Below are 23,200 nucleotides of genomic sequence, written 5' to 3'. Positions count from 1 at the left end.
AACTGCCCTCTTTATATTTTAAGGTTTTCTTAGCCTGAAACATCAACCTTAATCTTAAAATGCCATGTCTTCCATTGGACAAAGAGAGAACAGAAAGCCTACCAAGGATGAATCATCTGTTTTTGTTATCAGTCATTCAGACCCTTTGGTGATGGATGGCTGAATAGACTGAGCCTAGAAGCTGTAAGCCAGCTTGGCAGCTGGCAGGTAAGTCCCTGGAAGCTCACCAAAATGCTTTCTCAAGCACCACACTTCTCTTTTACTTGTGGTATTTAGCCAAATCATATCTAGACTATAAAGTATCCTCTTAAGACAGTAAGATCACACTTAATCATACATCTACTTTCAGTGGAAAGAATATAGAGGTTGTACATGTGCTCTGGTAGGGATCTGAAGAAGGATGCTTTTTTGGATGGGGAGATAGAGAAGCAGCTCTTACAAGGCTTGGAAAGAGCAAGTCAGAACTGAAAACGAATGGTATGCTGGTGATGTAAAGGTGAAGTAATAATATTGCATATTGATAGATCTTACAAAAATCCAAGTCAAGTAAGTTTCCAGTAAATTTTGTTTTATTTGTTTCTTAAGGATTAATGACACTTTCTTACATGGAGACTGCTTTGCCCAACTATTCCACCTGACAGGCAAGTTTAAAACATTTTATAAGCCTGGAATGGAGAATCACTGAGTGCAGTGGTATCTCCCTTCCTGCTCCTGGTATACTTCCCAAGACAGCTTGTTCCAAAGTAGTGTGCTGTGCTAATGGCAGCATTTGCATTAAGAAGATTCTTTTTATGAATTTATTGTAACATGGCCAAAACATCTGCTTCATGCTCAAGTGTGGTTTTCAGACTCTAAGGATAGTTCTCTGTGTGTTCATCAGTGTAAATGTAAGGCTTCAGTAATGCATATTGACACAGATTTATTAAAATATGAATTCTCATTGACTTTGCAACTGAGAGGAGGGAGAAATGGCAAAAAAACACATAGAAACTTTCTGGGGTGGCTCTCTTAAGTGCAGTTTTGACATTCAGATATGGCTATGAATAGACTGAACAGCCTTCTGAACTTTATGCCCTTTTAAAAATTAAGTGGCCTGCCTATTTTCTGTTTCAGTAAAGTAAAATTATTCATGAAGAGAAATGTCAGTTGTGTCAGTCTTATAATTAATTTTCAATTTTAATAACATTAACAGGATGCTTCACTCACTACTTGTCATTTATACAGATAGTATAAATGACATATATGTAGTGCATGTGTGTGTTTGAAATTTGGTAGGTATCTTGAGAAGGTAACAGCTTTTCTTTAGTTCCAGAACACACACACGTGCATGCACACACATTTATACATGGTACCTTCTCAAGACAGCTAGACTATTTTAAGTTATGCATATATATGGACATGTATACTTATATTTATATTTGCCAGACACACCAAGGGTATAGATTGACATAATAGATACAGGTGTGGAGGTTCTCTGCATTCAGTGATACAGATTACTTTACAAACACATTCATCTCTGTAACCTTTTGTTTTCCTTTTGCTCAAGGAAGAGAAATAATTTCACACAGTATGATCAGTAAAGTGCAGCTGTGGACATAATTCTATGCGGGTGTCCAAACCAAAATTATCTATCCACAGACTATAAAATAGTAACTTGTAATAAACAATCCTGCTGCATATTTGATACCTCCTTCTTTCTACTGTATGATGCTGCACTTCTTTCATTAGCAGTGTTATGTCTTTACACTTAGCTTTTCCCCTCTTTTATTTAACTTACAGTCTTGTCTGTCTGCATGCAAGAAAGCCAACCTCATTGGAATAGAGTTTTGGGGTTTTTTAAGTTATTTCAAAGTATTACTCTATATGTTTTATTTTGCTGCTCACACATGAGCAATGTTAACCAAAGCACAGATAAAGAGCAAAAAGAGGCATGAAATAATGCTCTGAGAAATAGTATATACTAGGAAATAAAAAATATACAATGATCAGCACATGGTTGTCTGTATTGAAAAGTAAGGCTCATATCACTCCGTTACTCCTGCCCCAGAGCTCCTTTGATCATGTTTGAAGGGTTGAATTTGTCTGGGAATGTTTGGAGGGTTGATACGGGTCGACTTCAATCAACACTTGCTTTTAAGTTTGTATATTCATAAAATTTAAAATTCAAATGTGTATGTGTGTGTTATAGTAATGCACATAGCTGATGGATTAGATTCATTATTTGCTGTTAAAACATTAGCAGTAACTTTCATGGACAAGACACAGGGCAAAATACAGTGTCTAAACAGACGGAAGTGCAACAAGTAGGGGATGTCAGAAAATTCCAGAGGAGGAGATAATAGTATTTGGCATCAGCTTTGAGTCGCAGTAAATTGGAGTAGTTTGCTGTGTTTTGCGGGGGTTTTTGTTTGTTTTGGCTTGTGCTTTTTTATGGTGGGGAAGATGAACGATAAAGGTCTTTCAGGAAGAAATATTAATTACAAGTGGGATTTCTGCACTGGCATGTGGATGAGAAGAAAATTCTGCCCTGGCAGTATGCCTGTTAAAATACTTAATTTTGCACTACCAGACACAGTGCAATGCTTATATCAAATTTTCTAGAGAATACACTGAAGGAGTGCAGAGCGCTCAGACAATGGGCAAAGCCTGAAAGACTTGTAGAAAAAAAAATCAAACTGAACCCGTAAATTGCAAGATCATATTGCATATCATATTCTGAGAGAAGAAACAAATCTTGGGAAAGCAATTTCATTCAGCATTCATAGCACTAAGCAGTGGTCCAGTTCCTGTGCTGCCAGTTCTAGGACTGACGTCACCTGTCCACCATGACATACTGGGCCACTCAGACTGGCACACAAATACTGAGCAGCTGCCTCACACAAACCCAGTTGCATATATCTAGCAAAAGAAAGACTCTAGTCAGAGATATGAATGGTTATTCACCCATCTGCAAAAAGAAATGCAGTGTGCTAGACAGCAAACAGCAGGCATCATACGTTCACTGATGAGCAAAGTGATAATGGGGAAACCACAGGGAATTGTGTTGATAGGAAATGGGTAAATATTGGGGGTCTGTTCAGCTCAACCCACTGCTTCCAGGGAGGACACTTGACAAAGCTCACATCCTGCATACAGCTCCAGATGTCCATGAAACTTGAGGGGGTTTTGTCTCTGATTTTTCTGTCTGCAGCAAGTCTGAGAGAAAAGGAACTGAAGTCCTAGGTCTCTGCTCTGCCTCTCCAGAGTGCCAGCTGCCTGAAAAGACTGAAGTTAAGTTGTGTTTCTGCAGCTGGCTTTTAGGTTCTGGGATATGACAGGCAAGATATGCACAGGTCACACCAATTTTTGGGTTTCTTTCAGTTACACTGGAACCAAAAAGGGCCATTGTTAAGGAATAGACAGTACAGAAACATCTTTGATCCCCTGCCTAGACTGAGTGAATTAGCTAAATGGTGAATATCTCACACTGTGCAATCATTATTGTTCATCATTGTGACAGGCCGGAAAGAGCAAACATAATAATTAATACTCAGCATTGTGATAATGCCATTGTGTCCCAGCTTTAAATTGTTTAAACAAATCTTCTCTTTTATTTAAGTAACTCCCTATTAATTCTGTTAAATCTTTCTTTTCTTCAGTCTTGAATCAACTTTTCAATAGAGACATCTTGTATCCTCTGGTGAAGTGAGCTTAAAGGTGGGGAATGTCTGTGTTTGTATGTGTGTGTCACTCCCTTTCAAGTACTCCTTGTAGAGCACAGCTATTATTGAATTATTTTCTTCAAATATCAGATAAAATTATCCAGCTAAACATTATTTTACATGTACATATTGCATATGTACAATGTATTGTATATTTGTATATCTGTAGATTAAAGCGTTAATCTATTAATGTAATGTTTAAAGAAATATATCGAGCTACTTTTCATGGAATCATAGAATGATTTTGATTGAAGGAGACTTCAGAGATCATATAGTTCCAATCCTCCTGCCAAGGTCAGGGACATGGTCCACTAGACCAGGTTGTTTAAAGCCCCATCCAACCTGGCCTTGAATTTCCACTTCTTTTTTTCTGCATTTTCAGAAATGCAGAAAATTTCAGAAATCCTTTTTATTCCAGTTGAACAGCAGTCAGTAGCAACAATATTCTGTCTCATGTGGTTTCTTTAATAAAAATATACTAGCGCTCATTTTCAATGTGAAAATTGCAATTTCAGGTTTTATCTATACATTTTCCTGACTATATCGTAATGGATTTATAAGTATGGAAGCATAGTGTGTAAAACAATACTCCCCCTCCTTTGTAACACTTGCTGGAGAATGCACTGTGTGTTAGACCTGTTTTTGAAAATCAGAATAATCAAAGACTTAATATATTATAAAGAAAAATACCTGAAAATATGAATGTTCCTGTTAAAATATATACATATAAATTTTATCTTTATTTGATAGTGCAGTTTTCATGGGTGGTTGAAATAAAAGTACGTTCCTCACTGTGTGTCACTGCGCTAGGGCTTTGTGAACCCTCCAGCATCGGGAGGGTTCATAGGGCTCAAATGGACAAGGCCCTTCAGACCTGTCTCTACTTTTGTTGAGAATTGTAGTGGGCACCTTGGTGAGAATGGGATTGAATGGGTGTAGAAGCCAGAAGGACCGAGAATGGCCCTGAGATGAGGTCATTGAGATAAAAGTGCACATCTACACATCTACGTGGCCTTCCAAGGACACCCACTTTGGGAGACAGGTCAGTTAGTAAAGCCTGTTGACTCACAGAAGTGGGTGGGAAGAATAAATTGTTTGCTGTTGCCTGAAGACAACAGAAATACACATCCAGCAGCAGCAGGTGTTTGCCAGCCTAAAAAGAAAAGAGGATGAGGCATGTCCTGTTCACCATGTTATTGCAAGGATTGTATCTCCATCATCAATGCTGACCAGACTTTTGGTAACCTATGTCTGGGTGCTTGTGAGTGCATGGATTGGAGTGTGATCAGCACACTCCCATTCTGTAAGGTCTCACATTGAGCTCTTCTAAGTTCTTGGTACACAGTGCTGCAATTTCAAGACTTTTCAGGATGTGAGGTTTAATCCAGATGATTTCCAAAGGTTCCTTCCAATGGAAATTCTTCTGTAGTTCTGTCACTTGAAAGGAGGAGTATGTTCCATGAACTTCACTGCACAGGTGATAAGATTATAGTATAGTATAGTATAGGTTTATGGTAATTTCTTAAATCTTACACTTTTATCTTTGTTTGTTTGAACTACCCATGGTTTGGTTTTTTCAAAATGGTTTTAAATCACCTAGGTACAAAAAAAAAAAAAAAAAAGCATTTATGAGCATAAAAGTTAGTTTTAAAATAATCTTGCACTTGAAAAAATTTCATTCAGAGTATCTTTCTGATCAGAAGGCTGTAAACCTCTGAACTTCAGGGACCTGGGATTGAAATGTCAATTCAGTTGTTGGCTAAGACAGGATCAGTCACAAACAATGAGGATTATGTATCCACTTAAAAAAAAAATACAGTGCCCAGACTGAACTGTCCAATTTGCAGACCTCATCTTGTGACATTCTTTATGGTGCTAAGCTGATTGTATGAGGCTGGAGCCATAAGTAATCTCTCTCATTCAGCTCTGCTGCAATGTTGCTGGACATACAGAATAAAGGCATGTTACTCAAAATCATGCACATGTGTCAGCTCTAGTGCAGGCCAGGAGTTGTGCTTTTGGTTTGCTACTTGTCTGACAAAATACAGTTTCTCTGAAACCCTGAAGAATCTGTTGTGAACCGCACCAGCCTTTACCCTTGGTAGAATTCCCTGTTAAATGAACCAAGCCATTCAAGGAGTAAATGTACAACTAAATAAAACATCTTTCTCCTGAAGTTTGCTATTTTACTGTAGCTGTTTTACTGGTATTTTCAGTATCAAAATGAGTGCTACATTTTGATCCCAAATACTTTTGTGTTCTATCATTCTATTACTATTTATCCTATTCATTCTCATCAGTGTGGTGGTAACAGAAGCTGTATTTCATTACTCCATTTATTTTCATATTCAGATTACTACCAAATTTTTGTATCGTCTCTTCTTGTAAAACACACATTTTCTTCACCTCCCACCTCTGTCTGTGCCTCAATACTTTCTTAATTTGATTTCTGTCACTTGCAACATACACTTTGTAACCTACACTTGCCTAGCTGATTTGACATTTCCATTGCTTCCCTTCCTCTTACCTAACCCCTTTTCACCTTTTTGTGGCCATCTTCCTAAAGTGTATAATTCTGCTTCATTGAAATCCCCCACAAACTCACCTTTTGTCTACCAAACTTGATTTTATTCCACTCAGTCTTTCTCACCCTGTACATGCTTCCTGCTGTGTTTCCTTAGCATGCTAAGTTAGAAAGCTTTTTCCTAAATTTTCTTCACTTGCACCTAGCCCTCTCTGTCCACTCCCTACAGCAAAGTCTTTCCAATTCATCATGCTGCTGCTCTCTTTTCTCTGTAAGGATCCCAAGACTCTCAGGTAACAATCACAATATATTGTGTTCTGTGATCAGTTGCACTCAGGCAACATCAGTAACACAATGGAATTGAGCCCAGTGGCTTTGTGCAACTATAAGCAAGAGAGAAAAGATAGTGAGCAATTATTTTGAAGGTCCTTTTTTGCTCCATTTAGATCTTGTGCTTAATGATGTGGTTATTAAGGTGTTGCTGTAAGATGCCTTACAGTCTTTAAAGACAATTATAATGTGTAGTGCTTTAGTTTGTTTCTCTTAAGTAGCTGAGGTAAAATCTTCCCATGTGAAATGGTTAAGGATTGTTATGGATGGTGAGTGGGATCTCAAGTTCTTTCATAACCACTGGTTTAATAAGCCAGTGGTTCCACCTGGTATCTTCACAGAATATGAGACACATCTGAGGCTGCAGTGTCTCATTTGGACGTGATACTGAGTCTGTGTGAGTGTATCAAATACTTCATTCACATAATGTTCGATCAGAAAGTCCTTCAGACTTGATATCCTGCCAATGGGGCTGCCACAATCCGTGTATTCATAAACAGTGTCCTTGAGATCTTGTCTGCTCCTTTCTGCACAACCCAGTGTATTAAAAGAACTTTATCTTTTTGGGGAAGGGAACAGTATCCTGTGGTTTTTATGAATGACTAGATGCCATCATAGTTGTTTACTGATGATGTTCCCTAGTTGGAGTTATATATTATGAAGCACAGTTGTTTCCAAGATTCAATAATGTGACAATTTAATTTATTTTCTTTTTCTGTAGCAGAGCCAAGGAGAAATTAATGGTTGTTTGTGTCAGTTTTCTAGTCAATTCAGTATGACTTTTGCCTTAGCAGGGATTACAGATTTAGGAACTGAATAAATGAGGCAGTAACAAATGTTAGAAATGTCAAAAAGGTATCCTGTGAAATAGTAATCAAGAAAAGCATACAGTAGTAGTTTAATTATTTTGGCTTTCTCCCTGTTACCCAAATAAATAAGCATTTTGCCTGAGAAAGGCCTGCATGTGCATCCTAAGAAAATGTTTGCATTCAAGATTTAATTCCTGCTGTCATTTTACAAGCTAAACTCAGTGACAAGTTTTGACAAACAAATCCCTCAAGTAAAGTTTTTCTTAACACATCTTTAGAGCTACAGGCTACCATAAGGAAAGCAAGAGGAAAACAATTTTTTTTCTCTCTCAAACAAAGGGATTTTTAAGACAAGCCAATGTGATTTGTTGACATATTTGTAAGCGTTGCATCTTCTTTGGTTGAATCACTCTTGATTTACACAAGAGGATCTTTGTCTAATGAATTATCCATATACCGTGTTGCCATTTTGCTTACCAAAAGAGTTGTGACCACTCTGACCGAAAAGGAGAGAATGCTTTTCTTGCTGTAGGATGCCATAAAGGCATCTCTGAAAATGCTGTGCAGAGCTTTTGATTTTATGCAATTCAGTGGGATCACTGAAAGCCAGAAATTTGGGCATAGACAGCATGGTATACTACCACGTTTCCTTTTGGACAAAGAATGCTTCATTAATAAGACAAAATGGGCACTAGGGCTGTCTAGTGAATCTACTTAACATAAAATTCACTATTGAAGCAGCTGCTTCTCCCTCAATCCACCCTAGTCTTACGATCTGTCCATATAGCAGTGTTCTGTGAAGCCCAATCAGAAACAGGATTGTCTCAGGAGAAAAATCATGAAAATTCAAGTTTCTCAAGCCTTCTACTGCAAGACTTGTCACTTCAGACACACAAGGTGTTTATGGGCAGGGAGAAACTTTGGAAGGCATCTGTATGGAGGAGCACTGCCAGACATTGTGTGAATAGCAACATTTGCATAAACTTTTTAGTAAGTGGAGATGAAAGTCTCCATTTTCCATGGTTACTGATCCTCAGATATCCAGTTCAAATAGACATAACTGAGAATGAAAGGTACAACCTTTGCAGTCTTTTAGGGTATCTCCTATCATATTTCAAAGTGCAGTCTTCTGTAGCTTAACATTCTACAGTGATGGCTTACAGATAGGCAAAGATATATTGGCACAGGTTGTAGACAAAGCTCAGCATATTAGCACAGGATGATAGAGTGGGAAATCGTACATAAGGTTGGCTGATTCTCCTACAATCCAGATTTAGCTCATCCAGGACTAACAGGACATGTTATTATAGCTAGGTTGGTTCCAGTACAAATCCAGTTCAATTATATCAACAGTGCACTGCAGTTTAAAGTGTAGATGTACTCACTGTTGCAAAATATATCCACCACAATTACTGTAAAATGCCCCTCAGGGTGCACTTTCTTTGGGTGCACTTTCTGAAAGAGTCCTCCAGAAGCAGAGAAGGACAAACATGAGCTCAGAAGCTCTCAAGTAATATTGCAATCATTTGACTCTGGAGCAGAATTGGATTTTAATCAATTTCACGGAGCATTCTTTCTGTCAAGAAACCAAGCCCAAGGAAAAAGGTATATTTTAACTTGCTGCAAATTATGTGTTTGATGTTCACAGAGACGTGGAAAAAGTCAGATTCACAGTGGATGCTGCATTTTGCACTAATTATTAGTGCAACCGTTGTTAACTTTCATAAACTTTGATTTAGTAGGCTAACCAACAGCAGTGTGCTATCCTGGTTCTTCAAACATGGAGCTTTCCATGAAAAAGTAATAGCATAAATAAAGGCTAATGCTTCTTAGCTTTTGAATAGAGAATACATCTATGTAGGATCTTTTTCCTAGATCTTCAGTCTTTGCTGATTATATGCATTCAGCACTCCAGAAATGAAAAACAGTGAAATATGTGTTATCTCTAATGTCTAGGTAATTAGTTCGCTTCCTAGCATGTCTTTCCAGTATCATTTTTTGGAAAAGAGACTTACACAGTGGAACATTCAGGAGCCTTATATTCATTTGCTTAAGTGAAAGCAGAGCAGAGGAGATTCGTTATTTAAAATAGTTTAAAGAAAGCTGTCATTTAAAACATCTGGTATTTTAAAGTGATTCTGGTTATGTTTCTGTTCTATCAAAAAATTTTTTTCTTACTTAGTGGAAGGCAAGAAATGTTTTTAATTTCCTACGTTAGTCCATAAGGTTTAGCCAAGCTGCTCATTTGTGATATTATATAGAAAACCTGATATCCTTGGGAATACTTGCTGAAGAGCTGCTGTGCTGATGTTGGGGTTTTTATTACACTGAGTACATTCATAACTTGTTAATGTTCTTCTTTCTAGTCTTGTAGTACATGTTGCAGAACATTTAAAACTAAAATCCCCATTGATTATTACCAGTTAAGAAAATACCAATACCTGGTGTCAGTTCTTAATTACACTAAACTAGATTTATAGGTTAATAGGGAAGTGTAATGGCTCTCTATAGACTGTGTTGCTTTTTAAACCTTTATAAGTCATTTTATGTACTTTCTCTCTGTTTTGTGCGTTGGTTTTTGGGGATTTTTTAAAAAATTAGTTTAATATACAAGCTGTGTTTCTGAATATGCCTTGATTACTTCCAAAATTTCTGAAGCAATGCTTTCCTTTCATGCATCTTGTATTTTGAATATGCTTTACTGGCAGACTTCAAACTTGTTCATTTTGTTTAACCTTTCAACCACTGTAGTTGCAAATGACATCAAAATGCTGTAGCTTTGCTCAAAGAAGAGGCAGTTGCATACCCTTCATTGAGTTTGTGAGACTTAACCAGTGTAACTCTTTTGAATGATGGAAAAATTGTCAAGTCTAGGCTGCCCTTGTCCAGAATAGAATTATGCAGCTCTTGCTGAAACACATTTCCTAAGTGCAGATTTTCTGATTTTCTGCAGGTTCATATTGATCTGATTTAGACTTGATTGAATTATCTGCTGCTGTGGCAGTATATTTCTATCAGAAACACGTGGAAGGGAGATACACTGCACTCTTAACTGGATTCTGATACAGCCTATGAATAAATTGCATTTTCTTTCTGCTCCTCTTATCCAGTCCAAAGGGCACTGTATATAGAGTCTCAGCCCATAAGGATTCTGCCCTTTGCTTGAAATATTCCATCTAGTAGCACTTCAACTCTTACACTGACAGTTGAGAATGGGTAAAAAAATTACCACATTTCACTGCTAAATAACATGTTAAAGCTGAGCAATTCATATAAGTCCCCCTGAAGTTTAATTGCTTTATGAGCATTAATCTGAGTGAAGTCTCACCAGCAGAACACTCCAGTGATTCTGACATTGGTAGTGTAGCAACTTATGGAGCTCTGGCAGTCCCAGATCATCCCCAGTAGCTACAAAGATACTTCCAGACTAATAGTTAAAGCTGGTCTTGTTTCACATGATTTCTGTACTCCTTAAAGGAATAGAATAAAAGCTCTGTGTGCCATTTGACACAAATTAATTTGACTCCTTCCACCTGCTTTTTCAATGCCTGCAATTTTATTTCACATACCTGCATGTAGAATGGTGGGTGGGCATGCAGTAACTGTTCTTTGCATGTTGTGTATAAATCAAGCCAAATGGAATTTTTCTACAACCTTTTGTAAGAGGGCAGTACCTATTGCTGTCAAAGTTAACATCTCCTCACTGACACTTGTCTGTTAGGATTGTTCATTTCCCATGAATGCAGTTGAAGACAGAACTTTACTGCATGTCAACCACATCTACTAAATACTGTATTTTTAATAGCATCTGAGAGGTTTTGTGTTTGCTCTTTTTTAAATACATCAGTAAGATTTTTCTTTAAAAAAACTTCTTAGTTACATTGAAACTCTAGTGATGATAATGATGTAATATAAATAGATATAATAATGTCAGTTGAGGAGGGGTTATATTCCAACTTTGCTGTATTGCTAAAATAAGAATAATCTTTATTCCAGAAATAGCTGGTTTTAGGTGTGTGCTTTAGGGGAAATATATGAAATATTAAAATTACACTTTACTGAATCTAGTTTATAGTGTTGTTTCCTCAGACCCCTCACTTTTCAAGGTATTGGGACTATTTGCAGCATCACCTGGATCAGACTTTAGTTGCCAGTGTTTCAAAAACGACATGATGATAGAAGACCAGGTCTGAAAATTTTGTTTGTGAGTGGAAATCTGTACTGGATTTGGATTATTTTGATGTAGAGTTTTCAAATATCCTTGTTACTGAAGTAACTGCAGTTGTTTTTACCATTTCTTTCTGCACAGGATAAGATGCAAATTCTGAGCAGTAGTTAAAGCAGAAAACATTGTTACCAAATTTATGTAAAGAATACATAAAATCCAGTATCAGTACTGCCCTGTACAATATCCACCCTTTTTATTTCCTGTTTACACTATCAATATAAAATAGGCAATACGGTCAAGTCTTTGTATGTAGTCATGTCCTCAAAAATGTCTGAAACAGAATATACTAAATTTAATGTACTTGTATTAGGTGGATTTTTCTTAATGACAATAGAAAAAGCTTCTTTTTCTAGCCTATTCTGGGATTGTTTTCAGCTCCATTAGGACAAAGTTAATGCCACACTTACTTTCTATTAAATCTTATTTTGAAGGTTAATTGGAACTTATTATAATGCATTAAAATGATTCCCCTGTGTGGAGAGGAATTTTTCACTGAATGATGTAATCAAGATAAATTTTCTGTCATTTTGTCTCACCTGGTCTCTCTCAAATTATATAACATAGAAAATATGTCTGAAGAGGGAGAACTCTGATATATTTTTAGGATGTTACGTTTTGAGCATGTCACTTAATATCTTCTATTAGAAGCAATTTTTATTTCAAAAGCAGAAGTTATTTTCTTGTATTTCTGGACTTATTTTAATTACTTACATTTAAGCACAGAGTAGCAAGCAGAGCAAGGATGTAAAATTTCATGGTGCTCTCATCATGTGTTCTGAAACTTAATACAAAATCGTATTGGCTTTTAATAGTGTCTAATATAAAGATAAATGCTAGACATATCTGTAGGCCATATGATTAAATATTTATGCCTATATTAAGAAATACTGGGAAGCTTTTTATTTATTTATAATTTTGTATCTTTTCAAGTCATATTCTAGAACCTATGTCCTACAGACTGTTCAACTCTCAGAAGAGCTCCTAAAGGGCACAAGCACTAAAGCAGAGAAGCAGAACTCTTTCTTATTTGATAAAGCTACCAAAATCCACCCCTACTACCAAAGAGGATAATGTCTAACCTTTCCCTGTAATAGTAGTAAGGTCATGAGTTCTGTTGTGACATATATATTTTAACTGAGTAGATTGCTTTCTGGTTTCAGAGTCATAAAGGAAAAGCCATTGGCAGTGAGAAAACTGCGCAAGAGAAAATGCCTAACAGCCCAAGTAAGCAGGTTGTGAAAGAATTAAAAATAATTTAAAAAGAATTAATTCTGTTTAACTAGCATATTTCCTAAATTAAATGTTACCATTTTAGATGCAAATTTCAAGCAATCTCTTTTTACTTATCGATTTAATCTAATTAAACCAGTTTAAATCAAGACAGCTAATAAAAGCTCAGATCCTTTGTCCTTTATTAGTTTTATTCTTAAACAGCTACAAAGCAACCCACAACCGTATGTCACATTGAGTAGTCACTTGGCATATTACTATATAAATAGCTCATGAATTCTATATGAGGGAAAGTTTCGTCTTAAGAAATATTGGAAGAGGTTTTGTTTTTGCCTACAAGCCTAAATAATAAAACATGTTTTCCTACACCACAGTTGCAGGATTCATATCAATACTGTAGTAGCCTGTAGCCAGAAAGTCAGTAATTGAGAATAGTAGGGTTTCAATAAGGGACTTACTGTGATTCATACCATTTTCCACTACTACCTGACACATAATGTGAGTTACTGGAATAACAAGAAAGTATTCCAAATTATGTTGTTAATAGGAAAAGAGAGTCTGATGATTACAGGCAAAGGATGTAAAGGAGCCTGTGTCGAACACTGAATTAAGTGAACCCTGTTACATTAAAATCTCTCTGCTAACTTAACAGGATGGGGAGGAGGAATAATAATAATAACAAAGACTGTTTATTTTCTTTTTTTTTAGTACGAGATGACACATTAATATTACATGACTTCTCAGACTAAATAATTAGAGACCATGAATTCCATTTCAAATATGAAAAACTATAATTTTCTGTGTCTTCCATTTTTCCGCAGGATTAGAAGATTGAGAGAGATCAAGCAAAGACCTAAATATTGTAACAATAACTTCTGATAAGAATGCTTCTCTTTTATATTAGTCTCAGCAGTCAATAATACACAACCTTTTGCTGTGTATGTTATGGGGTTAATAACAGTTATTGGAGGAATAACCTCATTACCTATGCTGTTGAAAACTAAGCTTTTGTGAAAAGAATGGAGGCATTTTTTCGTAGCAGTTTACACAGCTGACCATAAGCCAAGCATGGATCAGTACATCGCACTCTGTAACTCCTGTGCAAAGTCTCACATTGATGGGAGTTGACAGGGAAATGCCCATTGTTAAAACCCATCCACTGGTAGCAGAAATGTGGCATGAAACAGGTTGAACATGTGATAGCTGCTGGCACTTTGAATGTTGTCTATTCAAATGCCAGATTAGTAAAGCACATTGGGGTGGGGTTTTTTTGCACTGTGCTTAGCACAAGCTGGAAAAATCTAGCGGGATGGTCATTTCCTGCTGAGTCAGAATGCAGCAAAGCTCCTCCAACAGGAATGCAGTGGCCCACAGGAGATGGTTGTTTTCTGGTCTGTGCTGCGGGAGAGACTGCACTGTGTTTGGAAATGTAGAAATGATCAAAGAGCTTCTGTGACATTTGTGAAGGAAAGTATTTCAATATGTTTTTACAACTCTTCTTTTAGAGCACAGTTTATCTCTTCGGATGCTCTGCCTTTAGGTTGGGTTTTTTTAGTGAATTGCTAACATTTGTGACTATGTGGTTGCTAGAAGAGATAGCACTTCAGAGTGTTTAGCACATAATATTGAAAGAGGCTTAAAATCAACAACAGATCTGTAAAGATAACTGGATTATGTTACAGAAATAATTTTAGTAAATGAGATTTACCCAATATATTTCTCCAAACAGAAATCTCAACATATGGCTATTTCTATCCAAACTAGAGAAGTTGGACTCCTTCCTCTCTTTCAGAGAAAATAGACTGAAAAGTCTCCCAGCTGTATTCCTGCTCTACTAATTTTGTTTCCCTCCTTTCTACCAGTTTTTGCCCATGTGGAGAAGAAAAGGCATTTCTTGTGTTCCCTGCAAGTGAACCTTTGCAAGAAGTTCTTTTTCCTGGAAAGTAAGTTTCTCTATATTTATTTATCTATCTATATTTTCTCTTTCTCTTCTTTCCTAAATATGCTTAGCTTGTATTTAAAGGAAACTTATAAAACCTTTGAAAATATCACATTGAGTAGGTCCATGGATGATATCTTATGGAAATTGCCGAGTTCATATATTAACGTGAAATTAATGGGAATATATGTGAAATATTGGCAAATTCCCCTCACAGAAAAAAAAAAAAAAAAAAGAAAGAAAAAAGTGAGAGATGAATGATGAAAGGTTGGTTTGATGAACTGGGGAAAGATGATCTTCCATTAGGGAAGAAAGGCACAAGTTTCCCATCTACTTTGCCCTGTCAGCATGACTGAGCTCCAATACTGAGAGTTTCATCTACAAGTAATTGCTTCTGGCCTCTCATAAGAACACTTTGTCTACACAGTGTTTGATAGATGAGTGCAAAGAAGGGCCATAAGATGTTGCACAGCCCCCATTCACCTTTCTTTTGACGCCTGGGAAGAAAGTCTGCAGCTCCAGAGCAGTGATCAGTACAAAACCAATCAATGGCCAAGTGGCCTGTTTGGGCTCATGATCCACTGCACTCTGTCTGGCCATGTGTGGGGTCATAGATTAGAGCTTGGTATTATTGATTCAGTGTGGTCCTGTGGGTCACCTCCTCTCGCCCTCAAGGGAGGTTATTCCCCCTCATTCTGGGTCTGCCCTCCAACAGTCACATGTAGGAACTGTAGGAACTGTTTGTGTCTTCTGCCATCCAGAAGATGCTTCTCTGTCTTCAGCTTCTCTCCCTTTTTAGTAAAAGTTTCAAGTAGAGAAGTACATGAGGTACAGGACAGGTAGCAGTGGGTCAGAAAGAGAGGGAGCCAGAGTTCAAGCAGGAGCAGGAATGATGGATTCACTCCTGTGGTGCTTAGTCAGGACTGTTACAAAAGGCAAGTGCTTGTCATAGGATAACAGATGTGCTTGTTCTTGAATAAACTGCAGTGGATACTGTCATCATTGGACAAGTAGTTTATATTAGTATTAGTAGTCAAGTAGTTTATATTTTGTTGAGAAAGCTGCTATGTGCTACATAATACTCACGGGAATGAAATGTTCTGCAATTGCATTGTGTTGATCCCATCAGATGGATTCTGTGGAAGGCAGGATAGCAGGACTCTAGGTTTTGTAAAAATTAATTCATATGTTAAATGAAAGAATTATTATCTAGGAGAGCTGTTTATCTATGAAAACAATTGTCAGCCTGATTCTTTATTCAGTAAGAGATAAAGCTTTTCAAACAGATCACATAGAGTGAGTTCAGGATAGCAAAACATTGAATCATAGAGCAATTTGTTTTAGAAAGAATGTCCAGGAAAATCCAGTTCCTTTTGCTCAAAGCAGGGCTCAATAGAATGGCCTGACTGGGGTTGTATCCAGTCAAGGATATCTGCAAGGGTGCATGTTTCATTTACATCTGTCTTGAAACATGTTTAGTGTTTGAGTACCTTGTGTACTATTTGTGTTTTTTCAAATCTATAATTGGAATTTCCCTGGTTACAACTTGTGTCTCATGATATCAAACAAGCAGGTGAGACAAGTCTAAGTTCAGGTGAGAAACTGGGCATAAGAAGCAGTTTAAACTCATGACAAATACCAGAATTAATAAAAATACACACAGTGCTTTAGGAATATAGACATGGGGCTTCACTTTGATCTCCAGTCACTAAAAATTTTGTACTTGAAGTGAAAGAGGTTCGATTCCTCATGACTGCCCCTGGATTTTAAGATCAGAAAGAACATGCAGGTTGCAGCTCAATATTTAAAATAGCCCAAATATTAATGGAGCACATAATAGGGACATACCTTCTTGTGCATCATAAAAAAATGTGTCTCGAAGAGGAGGATAAAACATGGAACATACAGACACAATCTCTTTTTACTTTTTTTCTGCATAATATTGCTTTTAACACTCAACAAGTAGAAGTATATGAATTGTAATATTTTTGGTGAGGGAGCAGGATTCAGAAGGGCAGTAGTTAACCACTTCCTTTCTTTAATTCCTTATCATGCCTGCTTCCAGTAAATACTCATCTGGGAAGCATGCAAAAGACCAGCCAAAAAATCATTGATATAGAGCAGAATTTCCTTGAAGGAGTAGCTGGCCATATTTCTCAACAAATGCTTCATTTTCTAAAGAAATAGGAATAATTTGAAGCCAACTTTCTTTAAAAGCCTCAGTTTCCATATATTTTTAATAAGTCTCTAATCAGAGAATGTTTTAGTGTATGTGATATATATAATAGAAGAGCATCATTAATTAAACCCAAAAAGGTAGCAGTTCCCAGGAGATAAAAAAAAGAGCAGGAAAGTGGATACTGAGAGGGAAAAATTTCCATAAGAAATAAGGAAAGCAAAAAAGAGAGGGGAAGTATTTAAAACCACCACAGAGCTGAGAGGGTAAAAAATGCATGAAAAGCATTAATAGGAACTAGTGATTAAATTTTAATTTTCAAAGGAAAGGATGTATAAATAACAAAGAGTAATAAGCAGTATTCACACTAAAATATGTAAGGAGAGATCCAACATCAAAAGTTAGCTGAAGAAAATGCAATCAATAATGTTTTATTATAGACAGACTTTTTTTTCAGAGGTTCTGTGGAGTGAGAAAGATGGTGAAAGTCGCTCTTTCTTGTACAATAGATTATATAAAAAAAGGAGTTTGAAAAAAATTGTAAATTAGCTCATGACACAAACTATGATAGGAGGATCACTGTGCTCTGGAAATTGAGCTAATGATCCCACTTTAGCAACTGGGACATTGCTAGTCCCAGAGACTTGTTATTCCTTGTATTAATGTCAAATTTTGGCATTTAAAGGAAGTCGAAAACACATTCAGTTTGAAAACTGCTTCAGGGGTAGGTGATCCATGTCTGAATAGAATTGGTTGGAAAGTGGGCTGCGTTTTGTAAAAAGCCCAGAAATATTAATTAGAAAGATAAACACTAAAATATCAAGGTTTTTTGAGTTGGAAGATTTCGAAGAAAGATCATAATTTTCCATGAGAAGTAGACACATACTTTAGAAGATTTTTGGTTAGTCAGGAATCTAGTTTTATGTTGTAGGATGTTTGCCAGCAGATTACTAACAGTACCTTGTTAGTAATTCTAATTCACCTCAGGTACAGAAGGTAAATGATATCCAAGATGTAGAAGTTCAAAACCATTGCTTTTTTGTTTGGCTTCTTAATATTACAGCAGTTCTTTGCCTTCCTGTAGGCTGGCATTTCACTTTTTTTGGTCCATTTTGTGGTTTGTTCATCCTTTGGAAAGTTAGCATCTCATGACATTTATATCTACCTAAAAGTCATCTAGAGGATGATATTTGGAATGAAATAAAAAGAGTTGTAGAATTTAATAAGGAAGCACACAGTGTAACGAAGGATGAAAGATAAATTGTATGTTCTGTAAAAGATGTCCCTTTTGTCTTAGATGTCTTGCTTGTACACTTTGAAAATTGTGGATGGTCTTATGTTTGCTTTGCCTGGTGCAACTTGCCACAAATATATCCACAGTAGAAATAATAAAAAACAACAGTAAGGCAGAGATGAAAACCTTTAGAGCACTAAAGACATAAATTGGAAGAGGCAGGAAAGGAGTTATTGAAGCAATTGAATGGGAAGAAGGCCATGTCTGTAACAATTCTTTAAGAAATATGTCCTTTTTTTCACTGTGTTGTCATGGTTTTTTCATTACTGCATTGTCTGATGTTTACATCTTTGTTTTAAAATCCTGGAGGTAAGTTTTGTAAATGATGTTGGTTATAGGAGTTATATATCCACCTCTCTCATATCTCTCCATCTTCTCATGGATACGCAGAAATGGAAAATATTTAAAGCACAGTAAGAACAAGAGGCCCATGAAAGAGACTTCACTGATGGTTGGCAGGTAAAATGTATTGACAGAAGGAGCACGTTGCTTAAATGAGTTGCTTCCTGCCTTGTCCTCAAAAAAAAAAAAAAAGAACAAGAATCTGAATGCTGGGAGTGAGTAAAAACTTCCCAATGGAAAGAAATCACACATTTACTAAAACAAGTAGTCAAGAAATAAGTTTCTTGAAATAGACCACTCTTTCATATTCACTGTGCCTGATACTTATTGATAATGCAAGAGGCAGCTGGACACAAGTGCTGACTTTGCCCATCATTTGACTGTGGCAAATTCCTTGCTACTCTAGCAATGAAGGGATGACTTTGAATGCAGTTCTGCCCTCATTTCTGTGAGCAAGCATATGCCTGAATCTGGAAGAAGTTTTTATCTTCTAGCAGATAAGAGCTGGTTTTGTAAATGCTGGTGATTATTGATCCCCAGAGCACATACTCGTGGTTAATGCTTTGTTTATAATGCATGCACTGTTTCCTGAAGTCATGTTACAAAATATGACAAGACATTTGTTTTAGTGAGGCAGATGCGTCTGGTGGCAAAACCGCTGCGCAGAGTGGCAGTGCAGCAGGGCAAGCATGCCATGGACCTCTCCTTAGCTGAGGTGTGAAACAGCTGTCACAGCTGTGACACCCTTGAAAAAACAGAGCATCTGCTGAATGCCCTTGGAAGACACATTAGCCTTCACCACAGCAGCCACATATTGAAGGAGACATTTGTTGCAAGTTAAAGAACTCTTGCTTTTGTTATCATATGTCCAGCAGCTGGGTGGAGAAAAATAAATGGGCTGCTCCACAAACAGAAAAATTATCAAAGCCTAATCCAGATTTGACCTAGGTTCCTCACATAACTCCTTGCAATAACTCTGGACCTCTTCCATATTCATTCCACTCTCCCAAACTTATTATTTCCTCAGAGTTTCACCAGCTTCCCCCTGGGTTGCCCTCCTCTCTGGCTGAGCTATGGAGGCAGCATGCTGAGCATTCACAGCAGAGATTGGTGTGTGCTGACCACCCATTGCCCTCCAGGATAACTGGTACTTATTATAAATATCACTACCCAATTGCCACTGTTCATTTCTTTTTAGCAACTTAATTATCTCCAGTACTGTGGCCCCTCTGCTGATTTGTTTGAAATTGGACAGCAGGTTCACTACTTACCAGGAAAGACCAAGAGCTTCAGGTGTCAAGTCTCATTTCCTTGGAAAAACAGAGTTTAAATAAATGGTCACAGATCAGTGATCAGATTGTAGCTTCCGCTGAAAACTTTGTGGGCTGAGCTGCTCAGAGCTTCAACTCTAAAGTAAGTCCATGCAACATGATGCTGAGTTTCATCAGCATTACTGTTATATAGGCCTCATATGCCACAGAAAAAAAGCTACCTTAGAGGTAGTTTTAGCAAAGGAAGCTGAGCTTATAAAAAGTAGAACTTGCATATTTCTCCGTTTTCCTCTCTCTCTTCCCCTTTTCTTTTCCGCTTCCCCTTTCCTTTCCTGTTTTGCCTTTGCTTTCAACAAAAATTCCACTTTGGCTTTTTCAGATGGATGCCTGGCTTGGAGTAAAGGACATGCAGTGCACAATCTCTTGCAGAAGCTGAAAATGGATGATGTCTACTGAAGCTATTCAATGATGTCATCTCCTCTTTTTCTGTTTGAGATGGGTGATAGGAAAATGTTCTAAAATAAGAGTGAGCGACCTCTTCATCCCTTGACTTCTCTTTCCACAAGGCTAAAAACCATCTGAAGAAATGACCACCCAACTACCAGAGGAGTCCGTGGAGACCCAGAGCTCAGATGAGCTCGAGTGCAAGATCTGTTACAACCGCTATAACCTTCGGCAGAGAAAACCCAAAGTGCTGGAGTGTTGTCACAGAGTGTGTGCCAAATGCCTTTGCAAGATCATAGACTTTGGTGATTCCCCTCAAGGAGTCATAGTGTGCCCATTCTGCAGGTTTGAGACGTGCCTGCCAGACGATGAGGTTAGTAGTCTTCCTGATGATAACAACATCCTCCTGAATTTAGCTCGTGGGGGAAAGGGAAAGAAGTGCCTACCAGACAACCCAACAGAACTGTTGCTGACTCCCAAAAGGCTGGCATCTCTGGTTAGCCCTTCCCACACCTCTTCTAATTGCCTGGTTATAACAATCATGGAAGTACAAAGAGAAAGTCCCCAGACTCTGAACTCAACCCCTGTGGTGGAATTTTACAGGCCTACAAGTTTTGACTCTGTTGCAACTGTGTCCCACAACTGGACAGTGTGGAACTGCACATCTTTGCTCTTCCAGACCTCGATTCGGGTGCTAGTGTGGTTGCTAGGGTTGCTCTACTTCAGCTCCTTGCCTTTAGGGATTTATTTACTGGTATCCAAGAAAGTCACCCTTGGGGTTGTCTTTGTAAGCCTTGTTCCTTCGAGCCTTGTTATTCTCATGATTTATGGCTTTTGCCAGTGTGTTTGCCATGAAGTTCTAGACTGCATGTCATCTTGATAACAAATGCAGTAAAATAAGGTGTATTACCAGATGTGTAGCATAATTGGTTTATCCTGGTTTTGTATTCTTTGTATTCTTATTTATTCTTATTGTCCATTCCACTAAATGGAAGCAGTGGCCCTAGTTATGTGGTCCCTTTTTTTTCCAACTGAATTTGACCCGCCTCACCCGAGCTTTTTTTGAGCTAATAATTGAAAATAAAAACTACATGTTGATTTTGAAGGGCTGAATTTTAGAAAGAGATAAAGCAAAATTGCCAAACTTGGTGCCTGCTGCTGCTGCCACTGTTCAGATGAGTACGACTTTGCTTTCTATTGACTTGATCAAGTCAGTTCAGACTGTAGGATTCACCCAAGAAGAAATTACTGTAGCAGACATCTTCCAGATGCAAGTACTGCATCTCTTCACCCAAAGCATCTCATGCTCTGAAATACCTGTTATTTATAATCCATCATCATTTATAGCATATTAACTCACTCTATTAGTTAATATTATAAGAAGAATAAAACAAACTACCATTTTTTTAAGTTCTTATTATAGCAAAAATACTTGGGAGGCCAATTTTTTGTTTTTTGAATGTTAAAAACTTGTCTCCAGAACACTTTCCCCAAAGAGAAGCCCATTTTTTCTTGTCACACAGTTGCAGCTCACTGTGAAATATTCCTGCTAATGAGTACTTCTGGGGACCCAGCAATGTGTTTGCTGTTCTCCAGGTGCACTTATTTCAGTGTACACACCTTAAGCTTCCCTCTGAGGGTTCAGAGCTCTGCAGATTTCTCTGCCTATGTTCTGTTATGTTTATCCTCCCACCCAGCATTTCCACCACCACTAGTGACATTTCCAAGCCACCAATCCTTCCTAATGGATGACCAATCTCATGCATGTGTACTCTGTGGTAGCTGTGCTGGAGAATTTGGCTTATGTGACTTTAGCTGTCAAGATAGACTTTTTTTTCCCCAACCATTAGGACACAGATCTTCAATCACTAATACAAATTCAAGAAAAAAAATCTGAAATGGTTAACTAGGGTTTTGTTTGGTTGGTTTTTTGGGGGTTGGGGTTTTGTTTGTTTGTTTGTTTGTTTTTTCTGCGTTCTGAGAATGAGCACTGTAAAGAAATACTGTGACTTTGGGAAGGTTTCTGTTTAAGGCATAGTCTTTCAAAATGTTTAATACTCTGAACTCCCCCTGTCACCACTTTGAGTTGATGGCAATCTAGATGTGGCAATTAGCATGTCTCCATTAGTGGAGCTCAGAGGAATTACTGATACTTTACCATTCCACAAATAGAACCAGGCCCTGTAAGGCTTGCTTGTATGTTGCATGGATTAGGCTACTTTTTGAACTCCTGGAAGAACACAAAAATAAGTAATATTTAATGTTTATGTGTATAATTAGGTCTAGAAACACCGCAGCTGCAAACTGGTTTTCTTGTGCACATCAGGGTAGAGTTGAGCAGTGCAAGCCTGGGTTTTGGGTCTGGCACAAGATTTAGTCATTTCAGGGCAGTGTAAAAGGGAGAGGGGTTTGTTGCATGAAAATTGAATGTGTGGCCTAACAATATACTCTTAAAGCAAACAGACTTTGGTAAGAATGAAAAAAATGCCAGTGGGAAAAGCAGAGCCTGTCAAGAAGGTTTGAAGTTAAGCTGGTTCAATTTTTGTGGATGTCACAGGTGGTATCTTCAGTTGTATTCCTATTGCAAAGAGAGAAAATGTGGAAATGTAAAGGTCCTGCTTTTCTTGACACTCATAATAGTGCATATATATGTGTGTGTATGTACATATAGACACATATGTAAGAAGAAAACTTACAGTGAAATTATAGTTTTCAAGTGTATGGAGCTATGTATCGAATGATTAAAGGAAATGTTTCAGACTTTTCTGTAATGACAATAATTATACCTAAAATATTTTCAGAATTCCTAGAAAATACTATTCTTAAGTAACTGTTTTTAATGTTTGTGATAAAGCACATGTAGTTAGAAGAGGAATCATCTCCAGTAAAGGTTTGACTCATCTATGAACTCA

The 23,200-nt window shown here is 37.4% G+C and overlaps 1 protein-coding gene across 1 annotated transcript; it reads left to right on the top strand.

Moving 5' to 3' along the window:
• Nucleotides 1-20,430: 20,430 nt before the first annotated feature.
• On the top strand, nt 20,431-21,168 carry RNF182 (ring finger protein 182; the record flags this gene model as incomplete). The annotated part of the gene is made up of 1 exon (XM_083879154.1): nt 20,431-21,168. One exon carries the CDS (start codon nt 20,431-20,433, stop codon nt 21,166-21,168), a length of 738 nt encoding a protein of 245 aa, XP_083735280.1.
• Nucleotides 21,169-23,200: the final 2,032 nt, after the last annotated feature.

This window comes from Zosterops lateralis (genome assembly GCF_965231275.1).
Source record: "Zosterops lateralis genome assembly, chromosome: 1".
Lineage (NCBI taxonomy): Eukaryota > Metazoa > Chordata > Aves > Passeriformes > Zosteropidae > Zosterops > Zosterops lateralis.
Note: the sequence above shows the minus strand (reverse complement) of the source record. Positions and strands in the feature narration are given on the sequence as shown.